Source organism: Crocodylus siamensis, chromosome 4 (genome assembly GCF_052110815.1).
Source record: "Crocodylus siamensis isolate JL-2025a chromosome 4, ASM5211081v1, whole genome shotgun sequence".
Classification (NCBI taxonomy): Eukaryota; Metazoa; Chordata; order Crocodylia; family Crocodylidae; genus Crocodylus; species Crocodylus siamensis.
In genome coordinates, this window is record NC_143398.1 from 203,121,228 (window position 1) to 203,144,498 (window position 23,271).

Sequence of the window (23,271 nt, forward strand, 5' to 3'; positions counted from 1 at the left end):
TTTACTAAGCCAAAGACCATGGGACTATGATCATATAGAAAATCCTGATCCTATGATTCCTACCACTAGTATCACATATAGGTACCCAGAACAGGTCAGTGTGTATAGCTAGCTCCTGCTACACCCTACATTGCAAGTGATCATTAGCCATCAAGCAATTCCTGCAGCCATGTGAAAATAACAAATGAAGGTCCTTCACATCCATAAGTGCTGTTGATTTTTCTTTAAGTAACACACTTTTTTTTAAGAGTGTTTGTGTTTCCAAGCAGGGAAAAATATTTTTCAACATCCAATAGGAAAGTAGAACTTAATTCTGACTGCTTTGTTTAGTCTATAATAATATTTTATCAAGTAGAAGTAGCTTAATGTCAACCAGGAAAATTTGTGGAAATCATTCTCTGTATTAAGGTGTCTGCAGAAAATGCATAGAAAATAAAACCTTCCCTTAAGATCTGCAGCTGAGCACTTTGGTGGTAAACAGTAGGGTCCTATCTTCACAAGCCTGAGTACCAATCAGATTTTAGATTAACTTCAAAGCATTCTTCAAAATTCTCAATATTAAGGTGTGTGCACATTTAATACAGATTTTATGAAAGTACTAGAACTCGCCTAAGTACATAGTTCATGTTACACTTTACATTGTTAATAAATTTTCCTTCAAGAAAGAGAAACCTCTAAAACCTTCCCAAATATGGCCTCTGACAAAAGCCTGTCACACTGTTTTGACATTTGTGGTCTGTCAGACCAGCACATGGAAGAATGCTCTATTCTGTTTAAATTTAGAGAATTGTTAGCTCAAATGCTTCTGCTGGTTTGCTCTGCCATTATATGATATTAGGAAATACAGTTTATAAGGTAATCAGGATGCAGAACCAAACCATTCACAACACTTGTAGTGAAGATAATGAGTATTATTCATAGATTCATACACATTAGGGCTGGAAGGGACTTCACAAGATCGAGTCCAGCCCCCTGCCTCAGGGGCAGGAAGTCATAGGATCCCAGCAAGATAGACATCCAAATGTCTCCTGAAGGCGTTCAGAATAGGTGCTTGAACCACCTCCGGCGGCAGTCTATTCCAAACCTCGGGGGCTCAGACAGTAAAGAAATTCTTTGTTATGTCCAGCCTGAAACGGTCATGGAGGAGTTTGTGACGGTTTGACCTTGTCATCCATTGGGGCGCTCTGGTGAACAGACGTTCCCCCAGATCCTGATGAGCACCCCATATAAATTTTTATGTGGCCACCAGATCACCCCTGAGCCTGCGCTTTTCCAGGCTGAAGAGTACCATGGCTCTGGGATTTGCTTGAGAAGCATCTATGGATACAAGCCAGTGTTTTGCTTGCTTTACTAGCAGCAGCATCACATTGAAGGCTTATGTTCACCTTGTGACTCCCAAGTCCCTTTCGTCCGTAGTGCTACCCGAGCCTATAAGCATGGTGCAGGTTTTTCCTCCCAGGGTGGAGAACCTTGCATTTTTTGGTGTTAAACACCATCAGGTTCTCATCTGCCCACTTCCTGAGCCTGTCAAGATCCACCTGGATCACCTTCCTGTCTTCAGGTGTGGACACTTTACCCCAGAGTTTGGTGTCATTGGCAAACTTGGCCAGTCTGCTTCTGACCCCGATGTCCACATCATTAATGAAGATGCTGAATAGTATAGGCCCAAGAACAGACCCTTGAGGGACCCCACTGGTCACAGGGCACCACAGCGATTGACTTCTGTCAACTACCACCCTCTGGGTCCGACCACTGAGCCAATTCCCCAGCCAGTGGATCGTGGTGAGGCCAAGGCTGCAGTTAGCCAGTTTTGCCAAGAGTTGATCATGGGATACCAGATCGAAGGCTTTTTTGAAGTCAAGGTATACAACATCAATCTCTTCTTCCTTGTCTTGATGATAGGTCACCTGGTCATAAAAGGATATAAGATTGGTCAAGCAAGACCTACCCACAACAAACCCATGCCGGCTATTCCTCAGGATGTTGCCATCGGCCAGTCTGTTAAGAATGGCCTCTTTGATAATCTTTTCTAAGACCTTCCCCGGAATAGAGGTCAGGCTGATGGGCCTATAGTTTGCTTGATCCACTTTCCTCCCTTTCTTGAAGATAGGCACCACATTGGCCTTCTTCCAGTCTTCGGGCATTTCACCAGAGTGCCAGCAGTTCTCGAAGATCCGTGCCAGGGTCTAAGCAGTGATGCTAGCCAGCTCCTTGAGTATCCTGGGATGTAAACTGTCAGGGCTGGCTGACTTGAAGGTGTTCAGCCTCCCAAGGTGTTCCTTCACGAGGTCAGCATTGATGGAGGGTAAGGAATCTTCCTCACCCGGGCCTCCCTGTCCTGTAATGCACAGGGGTGTTCTATGGGACTGGGGATCCTTTTATGGGATACACTCTTTCCCCATCTACCATTCCCAGCTGCTTAGTTCTTTAAATATTTTGTTTGTCAGGAATACAGCTCTATAGAGCAGTGGTCTCCAAAGTGGGATGCATGCACCGCAGGGGGTGCGCAAGATGATCCATTGGGGTGCGGGAAGAAAATATTAGAACTTCTATTTAGATGTATATTTATATAAATATACATATATTGGGGGGTGTGCTCAAAATTTTTTTACTGATAGGGGTGCAGGTTCAAAAAAGTTTGGAGACCACCGCTATAGAGAACTACTGTTATAGATTGACCATAGTTTTGCGAACAACTGACTATATATAGATCCTTAACTCAAAACTGTACCTGGAAGTAAATTCAAAACGAGTGCAGACTAAGAAAAGTTGAAATAAGTTTTCATCCCTGTTCAGTAGTAGATGAAGTCTGAGAAGGGTATAGAGGGTGTTTTCACTAGGCATGTTGCAGTAACCTGTTCTAGGAATGGAACACTCCAACCAAGTCTACTTCAACGTAGAGAATCCTCTAAAAATGTTATTTGCTTTCGCTTGGCTTTCTTTTCAGAAAGCAGTTGGGAATCCAACAGGACCTCATTCACCCACAGTCAGTATGTGCTTTACAGACCAAAAAGGAATAAAATCGTTATTTCAACAGAAGGGAGAAAGACTGCCAATTCTTCTATATTCCTCAGTGAATCCAGCCATATTCTGAAGAACCTCAATGTCAGACAGAAACTGGAGAGCTAAGAAACTGTCCTCTACAGATCTGATTGAGTGCAATCAGCTTATAGGCAACATTGCACTCTAAACAGCTTTACATGCATATTGAGCTGGAAAGATGTCAGAATAGATCCTTTGCACTTTCCAGCACAAGACAATACTTGGCATGAAGGAGCAGTTGTCTAGTGCTTTTTTCTGAGAGAAAAGAATGGAGGGAGGGATATTGAAAAGTGCCTATGTTAAATGAGTTGCAAGCGTGTTTCAATGAGACTTATGTCTGTATCTCACCTTCATGCTTTTAAAAATGTCACTCAAAATCATTTCAGCAAATGTCTTCCCCAAGCTTTTCTGACATGCTGTCAAACCTTATAGTTAAAAGAATCAAAGTTTGCTGACGGAAATAATTAATCTTTACAGATATTTGATCTGTGTCCATTACTAAGATAAAATTCACAGAGCTAGTTCCATAATTTAAAAGTCTGTTGAAGAGATCCAGATACTCCAGCTATTAGAAAAACTTTGTGCTGCAGTCCTCACAAACTGTCCCCAAAAAGCTCTTCTACCTCAAATGGTAGCCCTTATCCATCAGTCAGAGGAGATAATGCTCTGATATTCCAATCTAAATTGAAAAACTAATTCCAGGCTGGTATCAGCTTAATATATTCAGCCAGCATACCAGAGAAATAAGCTCCACATTTGTTACAAGATCTTGGGTCAAGTTAAAAGGGGGATTTTGTTGTTTTTGTTGCTATGGTCATTGAAGTCACTAAGAACATTGAGATGTCGTGACTTTCCATTGTTTGGCTTCATGAGTTCATCTCCATCTGCGTCAAATGCAGCAAGATCCCTCACATTGGGAGAGAGGCCATAGTTGTTGCAATCCTAAATGCAAACAAGCCTAAGGATGATGAAAAGAATTATAGACCTGTCTCCCTGCTGTGCTTGCAGTCAAGCTACTGGAACACCTCATTTATGCTTGGGTCCACCCCATTTGATCCACAGCTGCCTAAGGAGCAGGCTGGTTTAAGATGTGGAAGGTCAACAGTGGAACAGGTAACTCTCCTTACTCAAGACATTGAAGAGAGCTTTGAGGCTGGGGAGAAGGTTGTTGTTGTCCTGGTGGACCTCACAATTGCATATGACACTGTCTGGCTCCACAGCCTCTACTAAAAATTCCTCCAAATGATACCTGACAAAATGATTGGTAGCTTTACTATGCTCATGCTTTGTGCTCCATCAGTGGCCAGGAAAGCGGCCCTAGAAATCGTAAGAATGACATTCTGCAAGGCTTTGTACTTTCTCCATTGTTTTTCAACATGTACATTGTTGACTTGCCTGACACCCAGTCTGAGAAGTATGGCTATGCCAATGACCTGGCTCTCACCAAGTCAGGCAAGCAATGGAAAGACACTGGATCCACTTTGACATCAGACATGAATGACTTTGGCTTACTACTTCCATAAATGGTGTCTCCACTTCAGCCTCACTAAAATAGTGGCAACAGCATTCTACCTAAATAACAACCAAGCAAAGAAAGAAATAAAAGTCAAAATTAGCAACCTGGCACTTGAACACTGTTACACTGTTACTTATTTAGGAGTCGAGCTGGGCCATACCCTTACCTACCGCCAGCATCTGGAAGCGGTCCAGGGTAAAGTTAACTGTAGAGGAGCTCTTTGGGGTGCAAGTTTCCAAACACTTTGCACTTCCACTTTGGCTCCTGCGTATCCTCCTGCTGAGTACTGTCCACCAGTATGCGACCAGAGCATGTGTACTAAGCTAGTGGATTCCAGCCTTAACAGCATCATGAAGACAATTACCTGATGCCTTATGCCAACCCCAGTTGACTGTTTACCAGTTGTCTCAGGCATTCCCCTCCTCCCCATTTGCCCCCCATCCCTAACATCCAGAGACAAGCTGCTATCCTGGCCCAAGGCCTCAAAGCTCAAGTTCCAAACCATTCTTTGCACTCCAGCCTACTAGCCCCAAGACAAAAAACCAACTACCGCTTGAAGTCTCAGAACCCGTTCTCCACTCAGGCCAAGAAACTCCTCAGTCCACAGATGGCATGTTACCTACAGCATGAACCTTCCATCAGTGGAGCAGGAAATACACTGCACAAGAACTGCAGCTAAACAACTTCATCCCCAACACTAACTTTTGTCCCTCAGGCTGACAGCTGCCTGGCAGGGCCTGGACTGCTCTTAACTGTCTCAGAAAAGGCATTGGACAGTTTAAGGCAAGCTTGTACCCTTGGGGCCTCTCCAACAATACTGGCTGCAGCTGTGATCCTCAAGCTCAGACCACTCCAAGCTAACCTAGACTGACCACATCATCTACGAATACCCTTATGGCCCTCCATTGGGCACCTGAAGACTTATTGATATTGACTATTATATGTTTTGCTGGCTTTCTGGCCCTTATGCTTCCACGGTATGAGTGTGGCGATGCTCACTTCATCATCATCATCATCATCATCATCATCACTTTCCATCTGACAAGAACTTTGAGCTTCTCTGCAAGTACATCCAACATGAATTGTACAACTTGAATGCTTCCCATTTTAATTCAGTCTTGAGACCATAGTACACAGCTACACAGTGTTTTGGTATCCAATTTGTGAACATATATTGTTCATACTTGATGGGTAATGTAATCCAGTGGTTCTTAACTTTTTGCACCAGGGCCCATTTGTGAACATCGATGGCTAGTCTTGACCCAGTGCCCTTCACTCCCAACCTACTGCCCCCAGGTCCCAGCCCCCCAGTGTTTGGGGCCAGGGGGTGGGTGTGTGGGACAGGGTGGGGTATGTAGGGGAATGGGGAGCCCCAAGTAGCCCCTTGCAAGCTGCAAAGGAATAACCACAGTTTCCTGCATTTTTCTTCTTTAAAGAAGAATCCATTATTTAAAGTTTGTTTGTGACCCTTTCATATATTCTTGCAACCTGCTTTTGTGTCATGACCCATGGGTTGAGAAACAGTGATCTAACCAATCCTTGTTTCTTTTGTTCAGATTTCTAGAAGCTAGGTCTAGAGCTTGGCTGGTGGTAGATTGTAATTTTCCCTCTGTGAAATAGTGGGGCGTGTTCCTAGAATCATAGCTACATTGGGAGTAAAGTACTGTAGAGCTGTTCCTTTTGATGAATGCAATTGTGATTTAAGCTACTTTTGAGATGTCAGAGATGATGGTATGCTTCTGCCAGACTTTATTCCATAAATAATTATATACCTTACAAGTAGTTGGTCTTTAATCAGATCAATGTGTTAGGGCTTCTCTTTCACAAAAAATTGTGAACTGGAAAAGAAGTAAATGTGGAAAGCAGATGTTCATGTGCAGTGGCTATTTTTCATTAATCTTCATGTAAAATAAGTAACTTTACACTTTCATCATAAGTTTTTGTGAACACTTGTGACGGTGCAATTTTAGGGTTGTCCATTTTTTAAATGAACGCACACATTTAAACCAGAAACATTCTTCCCTCAGACTTTAGGAAAGTTTGGACCCCAGCTCTGTGTCTTATTCAGAACTCTGAACCCTACTCCAGACTTCAGGATCTGCACGTTGTGTTCCGTTACTAATCTAAGCAATCTGTGTTTTACTAAAATCTACAGTTTGTACACACAGCAAATGCACACAAGTGGGATACATTAAAGTGTCGATAAGATCAGAATATTGCCTATAAAAATAACTCCTTTTAGGTTTCTATTACCTTGTATCAGTGACATTTCATATTAAATTGGCTGTTTTCAGTTAAGTGGAATATTTAACTGCCTTCACTATTTAAGTACAACATGATATCAGAAAGTCAGTTCTACTAATCTTTCTTTGTCTCTGGTAAAAATATAGATTACACTATTACTACTTCTAACCTCATTACTTTCAATATATATTCTAGAATCAAAACCTAGTTGGTAAGATAATTCAGCTTGTTCTTTTCAGTGCTAATAGAAATGAAAGCATTTATCAGTTAACTAAGCAAACATTATCAAGATTCTCAGATGCAGATAGAAATAGTGACATCTTTGGCCTTTGGTATCCTTTCTTCCGTTGAATCAGTTCTAGTAAAGCCTGTAATTTAATAATAGTTATTGTTGTTAGGGGTTTTAACACTTTTCCCCTACCACAGGGGATAACACAAAAATTATGCTTTAACCTCTTTATGTAGACGCACATCAGCTAGCATTGTTCTCATAAAAAAAAAAGGCCCTGCCAACACTCATTAACAAAACCGTGTTAGAAAATACTACTTGATAAATGCAATTTTGGTCTTCAGCCGTAGTAGTGGACATGACCAAAAATGATAAGTTTCATGTATAATTTCTAATTGACTTGCGTACAGAAGAGGGGGGTATTAGATGGGGAATGGGAGAGCTTGTTGAAAGTTAAACCCTTAGCAAGTGAAATACACAATTTTTTTACCATTGTCATTTAATAGTGATCAAATTGATTTCAGTTAGGTATTACAGGAAATCAGAGTGCTCTGTTGTCCTAAATTGGCACCATGTTTAAAAAAAATCCCAGTGTGATGTACTTACTTCAAAGAGATATAGTTAGCTGTGTTAGTTTGAACTTAAACAGAAGTCATGGTAGGTTGATTAATCTATAAAATGCAAATCTACCCTGCTTTCTACCCTATTTCAATCCAGTATAATTTCCTTTTTTATGAGCTTTAGAAGAATTTTGTTTGGAGAAATTTGATTCATTTACTGAATCAGCAGAGCAGGCCTGTTTGCGGTCCTAGAAAAGACAGGATGCCCACCAATCCTGGTAAGTTTTATACGTTCCTTCCACAACAATATGAAAGCAGCTGTTCAGTTTGATGGGTCCACTTCAGATAGCTTCAAGATGAAAAGTAAAGCAAGGATGTATTCTTGCCCTTACAGTCTTTGGAATGTTCTTCTCAGAATCCCTGAACTGCGCATTTAAAGATGTGGAAGGTGGAGTGTACCTTCACACAAGATCGGATGGGAAACTGTTCAACCTGTCACGACTCAAGGCAAAGACTAACGTTAGAAAGGTGCTTATCAGGGAGCTTCTATTCAATGATGATGCTGCCCTTTTTAGCCCACAATGGAGACTTACTACAAGAACTCACGGATTGCCTTTCAAGAGCTTGTCAGGCATTTGCTATCACTATCAGCATAAAGAAAACAGTTGTATAGGGAGTTCAGCAAGATCCATCAATCGCCCTTAATGAGAACCAGCTAGAAGTAGTCCAGACATTCAGCTGCCTAGGCTCCACAATAACTACCAGTCTCTACTGGATGAAGAACTTAATGTTCTCATTGGAAAGGCTATTACCACCTTTAACAGACTAATTAAAAGAGCATGGAACAACTCAAAGTTTACCATCAAGACCAGAATGTTAGTGTACAAAGCTTGCATACTCAGCACTCCCGTGTATAGTGGGAAAAAATGGACAACTTATGCACATCAAGAGAAAAGGTTAAACAGCTGCCACCTGCATTGTTTGCACTACATATTCAACATCAAATGGCAAGATAAAGTTACCAATGCAGAGGTTCTTCGAAGGGCAATGGGAAACCTTGGCAACTGATCAGAACAAGTGGCATTATTGTCTCCACCAGGGCATTAAAGTCCATGACAGGAATTGGCTCCAGTAGCTTGAAGAGAAAAGAGTTCGTTGGAAGCAAGCAGCTCCCAAGCCACCCAACTGTGACGCATACGTTTGCAGCCACTACCACACATCATGCAAATCTCGGATTGGACTATTCAGTCACATGAAACATTGCAAACCATCTGTGTCATAGGCTGCAATTTCCACCGTCTCTTGCAGGCAAAAGGATGCCATAAATAAATACCTGTCTCATACAAGTCCTTGTGGGGAAGGTGTCTGAAGGAGAAGTTTCACAGATTTAAAAAGCCAAAGTTATTGTCTGATTGAATAACTCATTAAAAATGTTAAGTGTATTAAAAGTCTTGAGCCACTGGATTATCACCTGGAATTTCCAAATAAGGTTTATTAAACTTCTACTTATTCAGACTTTAATAAAGGGCTTTGATATTTCTGCTGTGGGCGGGGGCTGGAAGGGAAGGAGTAGCCATTACTCAAGAATTGGAATCTAGGAAAGAATCATAATTGTTTCTGATATTTTGTTTCAGACATAAGGTTGATAACTTAACATTAGGCTTATTAACCACTAGAATGAATTGATTGACCTGGCTAAACTTTTTAGTTGGGATTTGTAACTAAGTAGAAAATGACTACCTTAACTTCTCGGGCTGCACGCAGATGGTTTACAAAAAAGTGCTTTACTGGAAGAAGCAGAGTGTTACTTATACCTGGCTCTGCAGCATCTTTATAGATTAGGCACTTCAGTGGGGATTCTTGGTGCTTTTATCTAATAGCTTATTCAATTTGATAAACGTCTCATAAAAGCTCCGCTAAAGTGCCCAATATACACAGATGTTGGGCAAGCCAGGTCCTGCTAACTCTTCTGGGCATAGGCAGGGGCGTGTGGAGTTTAAAGTAAAGTGTTTTATTTTTTTTAACATCTGCAAGCAGCCTCAGACTCTTTCTCAGAATGTATGAAGACTGATGATTTAACTGCAGGCCAATACTAAGACCACTCTAGTTTGATTTTGTTTAGTAGGCCTCTTGCTTTATTCTTAGTTTAGTTTAATTTAGTTTAATATTAATAGGAATTTAGCTTTTGCCAGTGTTTTCTTGATTTTATTTTTGAGCATGTTAATGAAATTTGTAAGTCTGATATTCCTTTCCGTTCACTAAGCAGAATGGGTCCAGAACCTTTCTGGAGCTGGGTGGATATTTGGTCACCTAAAAGCTTGACAAAGCTACCTTTAATTAGTTTGTGGTTCTTACAGTTGCAGTTATTAAATAAACTAGTGGAGCCTGGATAAAATCGTGTCTTCACTTCCAAAAAAACATAGATCCCTTCTTTTTAAGAGGAAGAGCTTTTTCAGCTATAGAAAAGTTTGTGATGCATATGCAATCAGCTCCACCCCCAAGTCAGCAGCACTGCTGCAGGCAGAGGCCAGCAGACAGGGGCACAGGCTCAGTCCAGCAGCGAGGTAGAGTGGCTTAGCGGACCATGCTACTCCCCCTCCCCAGCAAACTGTGCCTCACCCGTGCAGTTCCAGGACTTGTGTTTAAATTTTGACTGACCAGCCAGTACCAGCCTATGAAACCCAGGCTGTCTTGGCCAAACTGAGATGTATGGTCACCCAGCTATGGGCATGTGCTTGCTGTGAGTGACTGAGATCCCTGCACTCTTCCCCATGTGACATGCATGCCGAGTAGTCCTGTTTTCAGTTCTTGCTTCCATTCATGAGGTTTGCTCTTGTTCTGCAGCTTTAAAAACATGTCTGTGACAAAACCTTAAAACAAGACTCTGTTTAAACCTTTCCCTTAACCTTCAGTCAGTCTTCTCTTTGCTGTTTAATTCCAAGAGGTTCTGCCTAGTTTTTCTTGTCCTCATCCTCATGCACTTCCTCTTTTTGCTGAGTTGATTCTAATGAAATCACTTCATCTGGTTCTGAAGTTGGGGAAAATAGCTGAGTCAGCAAACCAGCTCAAAAGTTTGCTGCACTGATGCACATATCATAACCTTTTAAAAAGAAATACAACTGTCAGTGATTTTGTGAGACTTCAAGGCAATTTCCTCAAATAGCCCGTGCATGGGTTTGCACAGACTTGATAGAGTTAAATGTGGGGAGGACTTTAAACATCAACAACTAACGTTTTTAAGCTTGAGGGATCTAAGAAATTATAACACTTTTTAAAATTCCAAGTAAGTCATTTGTAATGGCTTACAACTTAGAGTTTAAGTCCTTCTCTTCATAATTGATAGAACATTCCCTGTTGCCTTCAGCACACAATTAGCAATTTCAGGTCAAGCCAATTTTTCTAATCAGAATTATAGGGAGATTAAAAATAGGGATTATATTTATTTTATCTGTCTGATCTGGTTTGTGGGGCCCCTCAGAGCCAGAAATTTTGGTGGCAGAGGAGCCGGTAGACAGTGTTAATTGCTGCAATCTCCAGACCCATGGGAAGCCTTATGAACTGGATGGCATGACCTAGTGTGCTGGATTGTACTAGCATGTGGGGCTGCACCAGTGAGCAAAGATATGCCATGGCTGGATCTGGCATGCAGGTCTGGGCTGATGCTTCAGCTCATATCTGTGTGTGCAGTGACCCTGTGCACCAACCCAGTACTGGATCTGGCCCACAGACTGGCCCTATGCTACTCATCCAGTTTAGTAGGTTGAGCATTATTGGTCTAGTCTGATTTGGTTTTAAGTTTCCCTACCCTGTATTTTTCCCCACAGCAGACTTCATACCATGCTGATTTATAACTACTGTCCATGTACGTTTATAGAATTGAAAAATGTATTTGGAGTTTGGGGGTTGTGGGTGACTTGGTTTGTTTAACTGGCATAGTTTGAGCAATGACTCGTTAAAGGTTACGACCCTTATCTTTTATTGGTCCGTGCCTCAAAATCCAACTGAAGTCAGTTTGCCACAAAAGTCATTAATGGGCAATGTCCTGCACAGTCTTGTTTGCTTGTTCGTTTGTTTTGTAAAAAAGGATGGGGGTAAATGAGGTGTTTTCCCCTTTAGTATCATGCACAAAGAAGGCAGAAGTAAGTGGAATTTTGTTTTTGTTTGTTTTGTTCTTAAATTATTTCTAGAAAACTGATTTCAGTTCTGAACTTCATTTCAGGAAGCACAGTCTGGGAGATGGGTTGACAAAGGTCACTGAAATCTTTCTCTTTGCCTTTCTGATCGTGAGCCTTGTCCTGATATAAGATAGAACAGTTCTGAGGATTGTTCAGAATTTCCATTTGGCAGATTAGTTAGTCTCCAGTGGGCCCGTCCCTAAGTCCAAAGTAATCTGAGGACTTGGTGCTCAGGTTGTAGTCCTGACATGCCCTGCTGGTAGTTGGTTTTCAAGTCGATTTCATCAGGCCTGTGCTGTGATGAGAGAAGCCGCCTGAAAAGAAGGTATTCCTCACTTGCACCAATTCTCTGGCTACTTTTCAAGAACCGAGTCAACATCAAGGACCCATATCAGGCCACTGTATAGAAGACTAATTAGAATGATGACTAGGGACCTACGGAAATCATGATTTCTTGATTTTCACAGAAGCTGTGGTTTCCGGCAGGCCCCACAAAAAAACATGGGCTCTGTGAAAAAGCATGAGGTCCACACTTTTGGCGGGCTCCCTGGAAAAGAAAAAAAATTGCTGAAAATAAAATTCTGGCGCTCTCTGGAGAGCCAGCTGTCCTTGTGGCCACTGTGGCCCAGCCACATAGCCCATGGGGGGCGGAAAAGGGGAAAGGGTAGTTGTCAGAACAGCAGGGTGGTTGCCACCCTTGCTGCTGATCGGCTGTGAGGGCTGTCTGTCATGTAGCCGCACCCCTTGCCACCACTCAGCGGTGAGGGGCAGGACATGTCCCCCCCAGCCAAAGGGGTGATGGGGAGTTACTGGCCCATGGAATCGACTGGCAGCTGCTTTGACTTCGGTAGAGCCCCTCATTATGACACCGTGAGTACCAAGAGAATAACTGAAAGAGGAAACGATATTTATTCTGATTGTTCAAAGCTGGTGTTTGCCTGTTCCTTCCCCAGCCGTAAAACATATTTAAACACCTGGGGGACAGCTGGGAGAAAAGAGCTCTGTGAAAGCCTGTTGTAGCCTTTTCATGGGAGGCTTGAGAGAATTCCCACTCTTGTTTCCAGCAAAAAATAAAAACGGGGAAGGACAAAACTTGTAGTTTCTAATTTTTCTACAGTAAAGAAACAAGATGGCAGGTGAAGAGTGGAATTTTCTTTTTTCCATCATAAAAAATTAAGTGAAGCATATTGACCTTATTTGTACAAGCTTTAAAAGTGTAGACAGTTGCTCTGGTTTGGGGGTTTGTTTGGTAATAGGCAAAAAACATGCTTCCATGAGCTTACCAATACCCAGGAATGACATACCGATTTTAATGGGTTTTTTTTCTTTGTTCAATTTTATCTATCCAGTAGGTAAGTCCTAAAAAGGAAATGGATCTGACACTTGGCTGAAGTGTCAGCCTCTTCTTCAAAGCACTGACATCTGGAGATTAAAATACACACTGGCTTTATTCTACTGCTTACTTTAGGGAGGAAAGTATTCTTGTGACTCAGGTACAGAACTAGGGTTTTTCTTTCCCTTTGGCTCTGCCTAAAATTTCTTGTGTAAACTTGGACTAGTCACATACATTCGTCATGCTTCAGCTTTTCCCATCTGGCAGCTGAGAATTACTAGCCTTACCTTACTGAATAAGCAAAACAGCTTGAGATCCTGAGGAGTGCTAGAATTACGATTCTGCCAGTTATACGGGTCTTATATAGTCATTTTCCAAATCTAGAAGCTTTAGAAAGTTGCTTCAGATACTAGTCTGAAACATGATGATTTCTCCAGATGTCAAAATTTGTCTCTACTTTTTATGACTGAACTTATTTTCTTTTTTCTTCTTAGAGAGCTATTGTAAAGACTTTTTTTGAATTAAGATGTCATCTGGTACTAAATTTGGTTGCTGTATTTATGTCAGGTATAACTGGGTACCAAGGCAACACATCAGGAGCAGTTCTGGCCAAGCAGAGTAAGGTCGCAGTAGCAATTCTGACTTAGCTCTGTTCTGTGTCTCTCACCTTCCAAATTAGATTTAAAAGGCTGCTCTTGACCTATACACTCTTTTGGGATCCTGAGCAGTGTGTGCTCTCTCTGATCTGCTCACCTGTGCACCTCCTGGGGCTGGATTTGAGGTCAACCCCTGCAGGCCTGTTTGTCTCCAGATATATAATAATACAGCGGTGTGTGGCTGCCATTTCAAGCTTTTGGATTCTCTCCTTGAAAATCCCTTGAAAATGTCAGAGAGTTCTAGGATAACCACCCCTTCCCTTTATATCCAGTAGTTAATTTGATGTTACAGTCTGGATAATTTCAAATATAATTTTGAAAAATATCTGAGATTTCATGGCGTGCTGAGCTGCTACATATGCTGAATTTCTTGTAAATGGCTCACATCAGTATAATTTGTGCGCCTGCTACCTAGAAAATCATAAATTCTATTTCTGAAGCAGTACCTGCATAAGGTAAACACTTGTAGGCCCTGCATGGTTGCCATGGCTCTGACGTATACAGGAACAAGCATACAAGGAACGCTGAAGAGTTAAAACTCACGTTGATGTTTGCTGCCTCACGGGCAAGTATTTAAAACGTAAAGTAAACAAAGCCATCAATGAATGTGTACTGTGCACCACTGACTTTACAATTACATTACATGTTCTGAAGGAAAACTAGCTTGATGTATAAAGGCATTCTTTAAAAATCATTTCTAAGAAATCCAATTACTAGAGTTATAAACATGTATGGAAAAACGGATTTAAGGCCCCAGTTCAACAGAGCACTTAAGCCCACGTTGAAGGCCTCTGATGACTTAGGAACTAAAAGTACTTCACTAGAAAATCCTTTCCTTTGCTGAAATCATGGTGAAATTATAAACATCTGAAGAGAGCTTGTAAACAAAACACTAAAAATAACCATAAGTCTAGTGGCATGCAATGAGTTGTTTTTTTGCGTTTTTTTTCTTCATTCCTGGCTTGTGGATATGTTCATTTGTAGTTGCATGAACTGTGTCCATGTGATATCCAATAGAATTGTGGGCTAGAGTTAACTACTTAGAAACTTGGAGACATGGAGGTTTTACTTTGCATGTTGAAGATTTGTGAGGAAGTTTGTTATCCTCCAAAATGGTACATTCTGTAAGCTTCTTAAAACTGAAGAACAGGAGTGATATATTTGATAATATATTTCTAAACAAACTCTTAAAGCATCAGTAATATATACATAACCAAATTCCTCATAATTTCTCTTATGAACGTATCAGTTCATCTATATGGCAGTAACTGAATCAATATATGATCTATTGTTTGGCAGTAAAATTGACTGATGAACATATTCTAATATTTTTCAGAATAAATATCATTTTCTATTTAGCTTGCAGTAAAGCATCAGGTCTAATTAAAAGACTCTTTGTGATATCTTAGTTACTTCAGTATTTAATTAAAAGGATCGGGTTGTGTGGGGGCTTTATGACGGACAGAGCCAAGCCTGAGAGGTCCAAGATAAGGTTTGCATTTTAATCCTTTTTGTATTCCAATATACATATATGTATGTTTTAATGTAATATATTGCATTGTTTTCAGACTGTTCTGAGAGACACATGAACAAGCCGGTGATAACAATCTAAGGACTGCACAGATTGGAGAGGAAGGAATAAGCAAAGATTCTGACTGGGGGGTAGGGGGGTTGTTTGCTTGTTTGTTGTTTTATCTCCCTTATCTATCCCCCAACCACCACATTTATAGCTTCAAAGGAAGGGGCTATGTTTGAATTGTTTAAGTTGTTTAAGTTTGCGTGTTTCTGAAAAATGTCATGACAGCATTCTCAAGTGTGCCTTCCTGTTGCTTTTGGGAAAAGGGGTTGTTTAAAAAATTTAGTTAATGTTGCTTCTGTAGGCTTCCTGTATTTTTGTACTATAACAAAAATATGCTACCAGATAATACCAATATATATTGTTTTCAACAAGACAAAGTTACATAAGAAGAGAATCCCCTTGCACTTAAAAATGCAATTATTTTCTATTCTGAATCTCCAGACTGCTGTTTTAGAAAATCATATCTGATTATTTGCTCAGCAGAAGATTATTGAGTTGATTTAGCTGTGATTTTACTTAACAAAGCTTCAACTGAATTCCCACTGTGGAGTCCAAAAAAGGTAGAGAGATATAAATGATACATTCAAACTGTGATTTTTGTGAACAGGGCCATCAATGCACCCCTCGGAGCTAATAGCGGAGATGAGAAACAGTGGGTTTGCACTGAAACAAAATGTACTGGGGAGAAACTTGACCGCAAATGATCCATCACAGGTAATGATCTTTTTACCAGTAAGCTGAAAATGTCTATAAATCTAAATGTGATTGCTTGTGAATTGCTACTTAATGTTTTCTGATATGCATATCCATAGGAAGGCTCAATAGATATACCAGTGGAAAAAAATATCATGAAACTTTTTCTGTTTTGCTGCTGCATTTTACCCAAAGTGACAAATCTGAAATAATTTTTTTAAAACCCATAGTTTAATAAATTAAATGCCTCCTGTGGGTGACTGGAGACTGAATAGCTCCTAGAGCGGGTGGTTTGGGCTTTTGTCACGTACTTCAGGTGTGATATTTGCCTTGCTTCTTAAGGGGCTTTCAATGAAGCCTGAGAACAGCTTGCAAAAAATAAAATAGCATTTTTGCATAATGTGTAATGTATTACAATTTTATTACAGGATTTAAAACATAACATTGTATTTATTTAGACTTTCACAAAGCACTTATTCTAAATCTTGAGATGCTTTCACAAAATGTTAAGGTACACTATCATGTGTCCACCATTTTAAATAGTGAGCCCACTGTGAAGCAGCTTTCTTCACATAACAGGATAATCAAACCACCAAGTGAAAAAAATCAAAAGAAGAGTGCTCAACTGCTGCAAAAATGCTTGAATGAATTGATAGTAGATTATGTTCCTTCCCTTTAGAGGAAGTTACATACTCGGGGCAAAATCTAATATATGGGATTGGTGTTAAATGTATTGGAATGTTATCAGCTGTTTAGAAAAGTAACATATGGAGACTTTCTGCCTTTGCTGCTTCTCTTGTACAGTTGAGATTACAAAAAATGTTAAGGAAGAGAGAGCATTCCAAGTGCATATAATCTGAAAGGTCTGGATTTTAAAATTCCTGACGTTACCCCGACCTCATTTTATTACTAAGAGTTGAAGATGCACTGCTAATTTGAAACTTTGCGAAGTGTGAGGTCAGTTGTACCTGTGACTTCAGTAGGTATAAAACTCATTTTCCAAATGGGCAATTTGAGGCTTATAGAAGACTAAGTTACTCCTCTAAATTCTTTTTGTGGTTTATTGGTATCTAAAGTCTTCCATCCCTTGGCCAGCATTCCTAAGTGGGCCGAAGTCAAAGAAACTTTCCATAAATTACTTTGAGGAAATGTAAAACTGTTTTCCCTATAACTACAATGTTTTCCCTTTAACAGTGTGAAAGTTACTGTTTAATATTTGACTATTACATTAAATAGCAGTTCTATTTACGCTTGGTATATCTAGTAAACTCCTTTCATTCTCCAAAAAGACAGAAACAGATCTATCAATATTTTTTTATGCATACATAGGTATATGTGTACATATTAAAATAGAAAGGCATGTTAAAACAAAACATACATTTGAAGGGCTACATTATTTTTATTTACATACATGGTGTTTCATTACTTCTTCTGTTGCATAGGAATTTGTTGCAAGTGAAGGAGATGACGACCCAGAAGTTGAATTTTTAAAATCACTGTCAACTAAACAAAAACAGAAGCTTCTGAGGTAATATCATAGATAGATGGCTCCTATAAAGCTGCTGCTATCTTTTTGATAGTTTTAACTCCTTGGCATTCTTGTGCATGCTTGTTACAATAACTGAAATCCCAGTTTTGCTTCTATGGGGAGGAAAATCAGCTTAGAGTAACCTATATTTGACCACAGATGGCTCAAAATACACTTTGTATTTATGCACTGCGTTCCTTCCTCATTTTGTAATCCAATTGATGTACTGCAGTTTTAGTATATTTTTGTTTTCAGTTACATTTCAGATTTAACTTCAAATAACCACTCGCATTATATATGCATTGGCTGGTAGAGGACACTAAATGGGTATTTTAAAACATTGCTTTACACTCTGTTGTTTACAGTGCCCTCTTTCAAGATTGAAAATGAATTTTCTTTTCTTATTGATTTTTATACTTGGCAAAGCTTGATGCATGTGCTTTGTTCCTGACAGAAATAAACTTAACCTTCTTCTCTTTACCAGCATAATTGGTGATGTCACCACCCCTGCTGTAAGAGTAAAGTTTCATACTTTGTTGCTGCAAAACCAGCAGAGGGAGCCTCTCACAAAAGTTTATGGGGGGGCGGGCAGGGGGGTGTTCTTTACCTATTCTTCCCTTACTGATTTCATATGCTAAGGTTGGTCACACCTGTTTTCAAAACAAAGTTGTATTGTCTTTTTTTAATTGTTTGAAGGGATGTTTTTAAGTAAAATTTGTAAATGCCTGATTTAATAAATGGCACCTATGGTAGTCTAAGATATTCACGTAGAGAAAAAGGCCAGTGTCAACCATTTTAGGTCTCAATACATAATAAAAAATATAATTGTATATTTAAGAAATAACCTCTACCGATGTTAGAAGCCTCTTCCCTTGCTTTCAGTGAGGAATGAGTTTGTATTATCTGGTTGTAGGTTAAATAAAATAAACCTATGTTGCGTTTAGCCTTCTGGTGGTCCAGACACCTTGCATACATTTTAACAGTTCTGGTTTAACAAAATGATTAGGTCCTTGCGACTACTGACTTCTTAAAGATGTAATCCAGTGAAACCCATTTACTTAGCGTGTCAAATTTAGAGGGTGATTTTTGCTAACAGTGAACAAAATAAGTGAGAACAAGAGATTAAAAGTATATGCTAGGTGAAGGCTGTTACAATTAAAATGTGGGGGGTTTTGTCTGATAGAACACTGTACTGTAGGGCAGGAGTTTTACATTTATTTCTGGTGGAATAAATGATTGAGTTTTCCAGACAGCTAACAACATTGGATGAGATTTTCAAACAACCAAATGGCAATTAGGCTCCTACCTTCCATTCAGGGTCAAAGGGACTTGAGCACCTCATTGCTATTTATGCCTTTGAAAATGTTTCTTAGTATTAACATAAAACAGCAAACAAACAACAACAATCCAAACCCTACAGAGCTAGTTTGAAAAACATCAGCTGATTGTGCTATTAGTAATGAGGCCTCAATTCATGTTTTCTATGTTTTTCCTAAATTTTAATACATTTAAAAGCAACATTACTATTTTTGAGGGCACATCCACAAGTTAGAGTGCTACATGTTAAGTTTGGCTTAGGACAGAAGCTTAATAATATTTTGAAATAAAAAGTTCAATGTGTTAAGAAAATCTGAAACATTTACTGTAGAGGATCATCTTAAGTAAGCAGTGTTAAAGGACAGACATAGTTTAAAATGTCTTTAAAGTGCCTGATTGTTCTACCTTTCTGTTTTGAAAATAAAAGGAAATTGGATCGCCTGGAAAAGAAGAAGAAAAAGAAAGATAAAAAGAAGAAAAAGCACAAGAAAAAAAGCAGAAGTAAACACAAAAAACATAAGATGAGATCCTCTTCCTCATCCTCCAGCGAAACTTCAGTAAGCAGCAGTGATAGTGAGACTGACAGTAAAGATAAAGCAGCACAAAAGAAGAGGTATTCTAAGAAAAGAAAAAAAGACAAGTTTTCAGAGGCAAGCAGCAGTGATTCAGAAGAGAAGGCAAAGACTAAGAAGGAAAAACTTTATGAAGAACCCTCAAGTAGTCACGGTAACAAGGACAAGGATAGAGAGAAGTACAGACTTTTGAAGCAAGATAGTTCTGGAGAGAACAACAAATGGAGCTCCTGCAAGAGCGAAAGAATGTCTGAAAGCAGAAACCATGGCGCTGACGAGAGAGAGACCGAAGGGCATGAGAAGGCTACCAGAAACCCATACAAGGATGAGCAGAGCTGGAGAAGTTCCCGCACAAGTCACAGGAGTTATAGGCACAAGCAGATGAGACGAAGTCCAAGTCAAAGCCCCAGTGGCAAACGACACAGAAAAAGTGGAACCAAAAGCCCCAGTGCAGATGTATACAGAGAGAAAAAGAAATATAGAGAAAACTATAGAGATCAGCGCAGTAAAGAAGAACACAGGGAGAGGAGCAGAAGCAGAGAAAGAGAGCGAAAAAATAGGTAGTGCAGCTGACCAAGGCAAAAAAAAATGTCTCCCTTTTTGTTTTAATACCTTGTAACAAGGGCTCACTTATGCACTGCTGTCTTACTGAATAATCTGTTTGCATTTCTCCAACTCTTACAGACTATCACTTAAATAAAAGAGCATCCCTTCTGTAATAATTTTGGAATATTTGTAAATTTACAAACTGTGGTATTTTTGAGAGAGAGAAATTGTTGGTAAATATTTCTTGTATTCATGTAGTAAGCCTTTTGTAAATAATGCCTACTTTGTTCTGAAGTATTAAGTCTGGTACATATGCTTGGATTTTATGGGTATTATTTTTCATTGCTTTTAAGATGCTACTATTTTGGGAAGAAAAGGGTAATTCTGAAAGAGTCCCAGGAGCTTAAGCAGCGCCAAACAACGTTTTGGAAAGTGCAAGATACAATCACGACTACTTCAGATCTCAGAATATTAGTTGTTTGGTTTTCATTTAGTGGGACTATTGTTTTTAGAAGGAGCCTTTATACTGAAACAATTTTTTCAGAAGTTCTACTTAAGAGGGCAATTTCATGAGTTAAAGTAACAGTGAAACATAGATTCTCATAAACATATAGCTAACTTTTTTGACCTGCAGTGTACAACTTAGCCAGGAGTATTTAAACATCTTGAATCCCTGTCAGTATGCATCAGTACCATGTCCAGTTATTGTTCAGTAATTTTTGAAGATGTAGCAGCTACCCTTTTCATCTCAGCTGTTTCCAGGTATTTTATTTTATGAAACTGAAGGATAATTTAAATACCCTTTTCTTGCTTTGACTTGCAGCAGTTTGACCTGATTATTTTTCTGAAGATTTTGTGGATTATTTTCTCCCATACCACAAAAATAAATGTACTTAAAATAAATTATTTTATTCTCTAAAATCAGAATTGCCTTATTATCCAGGGTCCTAACTCATTCTAAAGGGTCAAACAGACTTTTAAATGTTTTTCTCCTTGCAAAGGAAACCTTTCCTTTGGAGTGTTTAAGGAGATGGAAAACACATTAATGAGTGGACTGGAAAAAAAAGGTGAAATCAAACTTAAAACATGGGCAAATAACTTTGTCCCTTCTTTCACTCACATGACAAGGTTTTCTTTTCCTTATGACTGACTGACTGAAAATTACCTTGCAGAAATTTAAGCCACATGGAGGTAATAAGCTGTAGAAGTGGTTTGACCTACCTTATAAACACATACTGACTGCCTTTGAAAGGCTCAGCTTTCACAGATGTCAGTTTTCTTTTTCGTTTTTGTTAAATACTTTGCACAGATTTATCCCTTGGGAGCACTGAGCTGAAGGCACGTAGCACTTGGCAGGATCAGGCCCTGAATTAGTTCACAGTGTGTTCAGGAAAGCTGTCAGTTACAAGATTTGAGACATTTCTCGGGGTGGTATTTTTAACCAAACAGGTTGTAGCATTTGTACTGACTGATGCTTGTTAGGATGTACCTTTCAAAATGCGCTCACTTTAACTTGCCTGTGTGTTAGACATATCTGTTCCTACCCACTGGAGATGGTGACTCCATATAACCAAGCACATAATTGCTACCACAAGGGTCTGTAGAACTTGGAGAACTTCACTGAAAGAAAGCCCTACAGCAGGGGTTCTCAATCCTTGTGCTGTTGGATGCTGACCAGCAGTGGCTGCAGACCAGCAAACTGCAGCCCCCCCAGAGCAGGGGGGAGAGGCTGCAGCTCCTTGTACAGGCCTGTGGCAGCGTGGGATTTGGCTTACCCCCACATTACGTGTCTGCCAGCCAGAAATTCCAGCCCTAGGCAGCTGTGACTGCTGGGCCACGACATAAAAACTTTGAGAACCCCTGCCCTTGGGTAGGAGGGGGCAGCAAGTTTCACTGTGTAGTTGGGAGAATAGCTATGCTGCTTCAACACTTTCAGTTGAAAGGGCACAAAGAGTAACAACCACAAGGATTCACTTACCCTCTAGTATCTGAGGAGGTCAGTTGATCTTACCAGAGCATGGCTTGCTTCACACATGACAGATGGCATTAGACCAGAACCATCTCTGCTGTCCTTCAGCTACTAAGGTTTCTCTTGCAAGGAAGGGCTCAGCCCCTCTGTTCTCAGTAAGCAGTTTTGTGGACTGTGATGTCTATTTGCAGTTGGTAAAATGCAGAGTGCATAATTCTGACTGTGCTTCCATCGTACCCCTGCTTGCAGCCAACACCTATTATTCTGTGGTGTGGCTCTGTTATCTGCTTAGCTATTCAGAAAGAAATTTCAAACCTACAAGGTAAATAATGCAGCTTTGGATAAGTCTGATTCCAAGGCACCTTGTTGCAGGATGATGGATTGTGCATCTGTGTTTAAGACACCCCTCTTGCCTTTATCAACCCTGGCCCTTGAAGATATTCCCAGCACCTTGCTGCCCCTTAACGTTTTTCTGGGAGGGAGGCATTCTTCAAACTTCAGTTCATGTGGAAAGAGGCCTGAAGCCCAGGCCGGCATTTTCTCAGCCTATGAGTAAAACTGTAATGATACTCCAAGCAGATCAGAGTGAGAGGCAGAAGTGTTTTGCTCTCACAGCAGACGTGTGACCCTCCCCTTGCAATTGTGGGGGATGAGTGGTGGCTGGGTCACAGCCTGGAAGGGAGCTGTGCTTCTCGGCAGGGAGAGGCCTAAAGGACTTGAAGCAGGCCCAGCCCTGGCCGAGAGGTGACTCTTCCCGTTAACCCCAGCCCGAGACTCGCTTTTCCCTTCAGCCGCATCTGAAGGGGACAAGCTAGATGCGGAGGCGCAGGGGCAGCCACGGGACTTGGGAGCCGGTGAAAGGGGCGGGGGCGCCCGGGATTCACCCCGCGCGGCCTCTTCCCCCGCAGCGCCACGCACAGCTATCGCCCGCCTCCCGGCCGCGCAGGGCCCCATGCGGCGAAGCCGCTCGGCCGCTGCCGAAGGCCGCGCTGGAGGGACGGGCGGGCCCCGCGCCGCGGGGAGCCGTCGGGGCGCCGCGGAGCCTCAGCCCGGGGGGTCGCCCGGCTCGGGCCGTCGGGGAGCCGCCCGGGCTGGGCGTCGCCGCGGGCTCGGCCTCGTCCTCCCCCGTCCGGGACTGGCGGTGACCAGCCCGACACAGCCCGGGGTACCCCGGGGGAAGCGTGCTCTATTTATGTTGTCATTGATTAATTCGCGCTACCTCATTTGATTTCGATTTAGAAGCGATTTGATTCTAATTGAATTAGCATGTAATTTGGATGTACATAATTACTGTAATTATGACATTCAGGTA

The 23,271-nt window shown here is 40.8% G+C and overlaps 1 protein-coding gene across 2 annotated transcripts in view; it reads left to right on the plus strand.

The window, feature by feature from the left end:
- CIRSR (corepressor of RBPJ and splicing regulator) overlaps positions 1-20,911 on the plus strand; it is a 37,047-nt gene extending 16,136 nt beyond the window's left edge. For both annotated transcript variants that reach the window (XM_090045446.1, XM_090045445.1), the window contains 3 exons: positions 15,942-16,048; positions 17,470-17,555; positions 19,300-20,911. In XM_090045446.1, the coding sequence (XP_089901572.1) occupies positions 15,942-16,048; positions 17,470-17,555; positions 19,300-20,008 (902 nt within the window). In that variant the 3' untranslated portion in view covers positions 20,009-20,911. The remainder of the gene's footprint in view (positions 1-15,941; positions 16,049-17,469; positions 17,556-19,299) is intronic.
- The last annotated feature ends 2,360 nt before the right edge of the window (positions 20,912-23,271 follow it).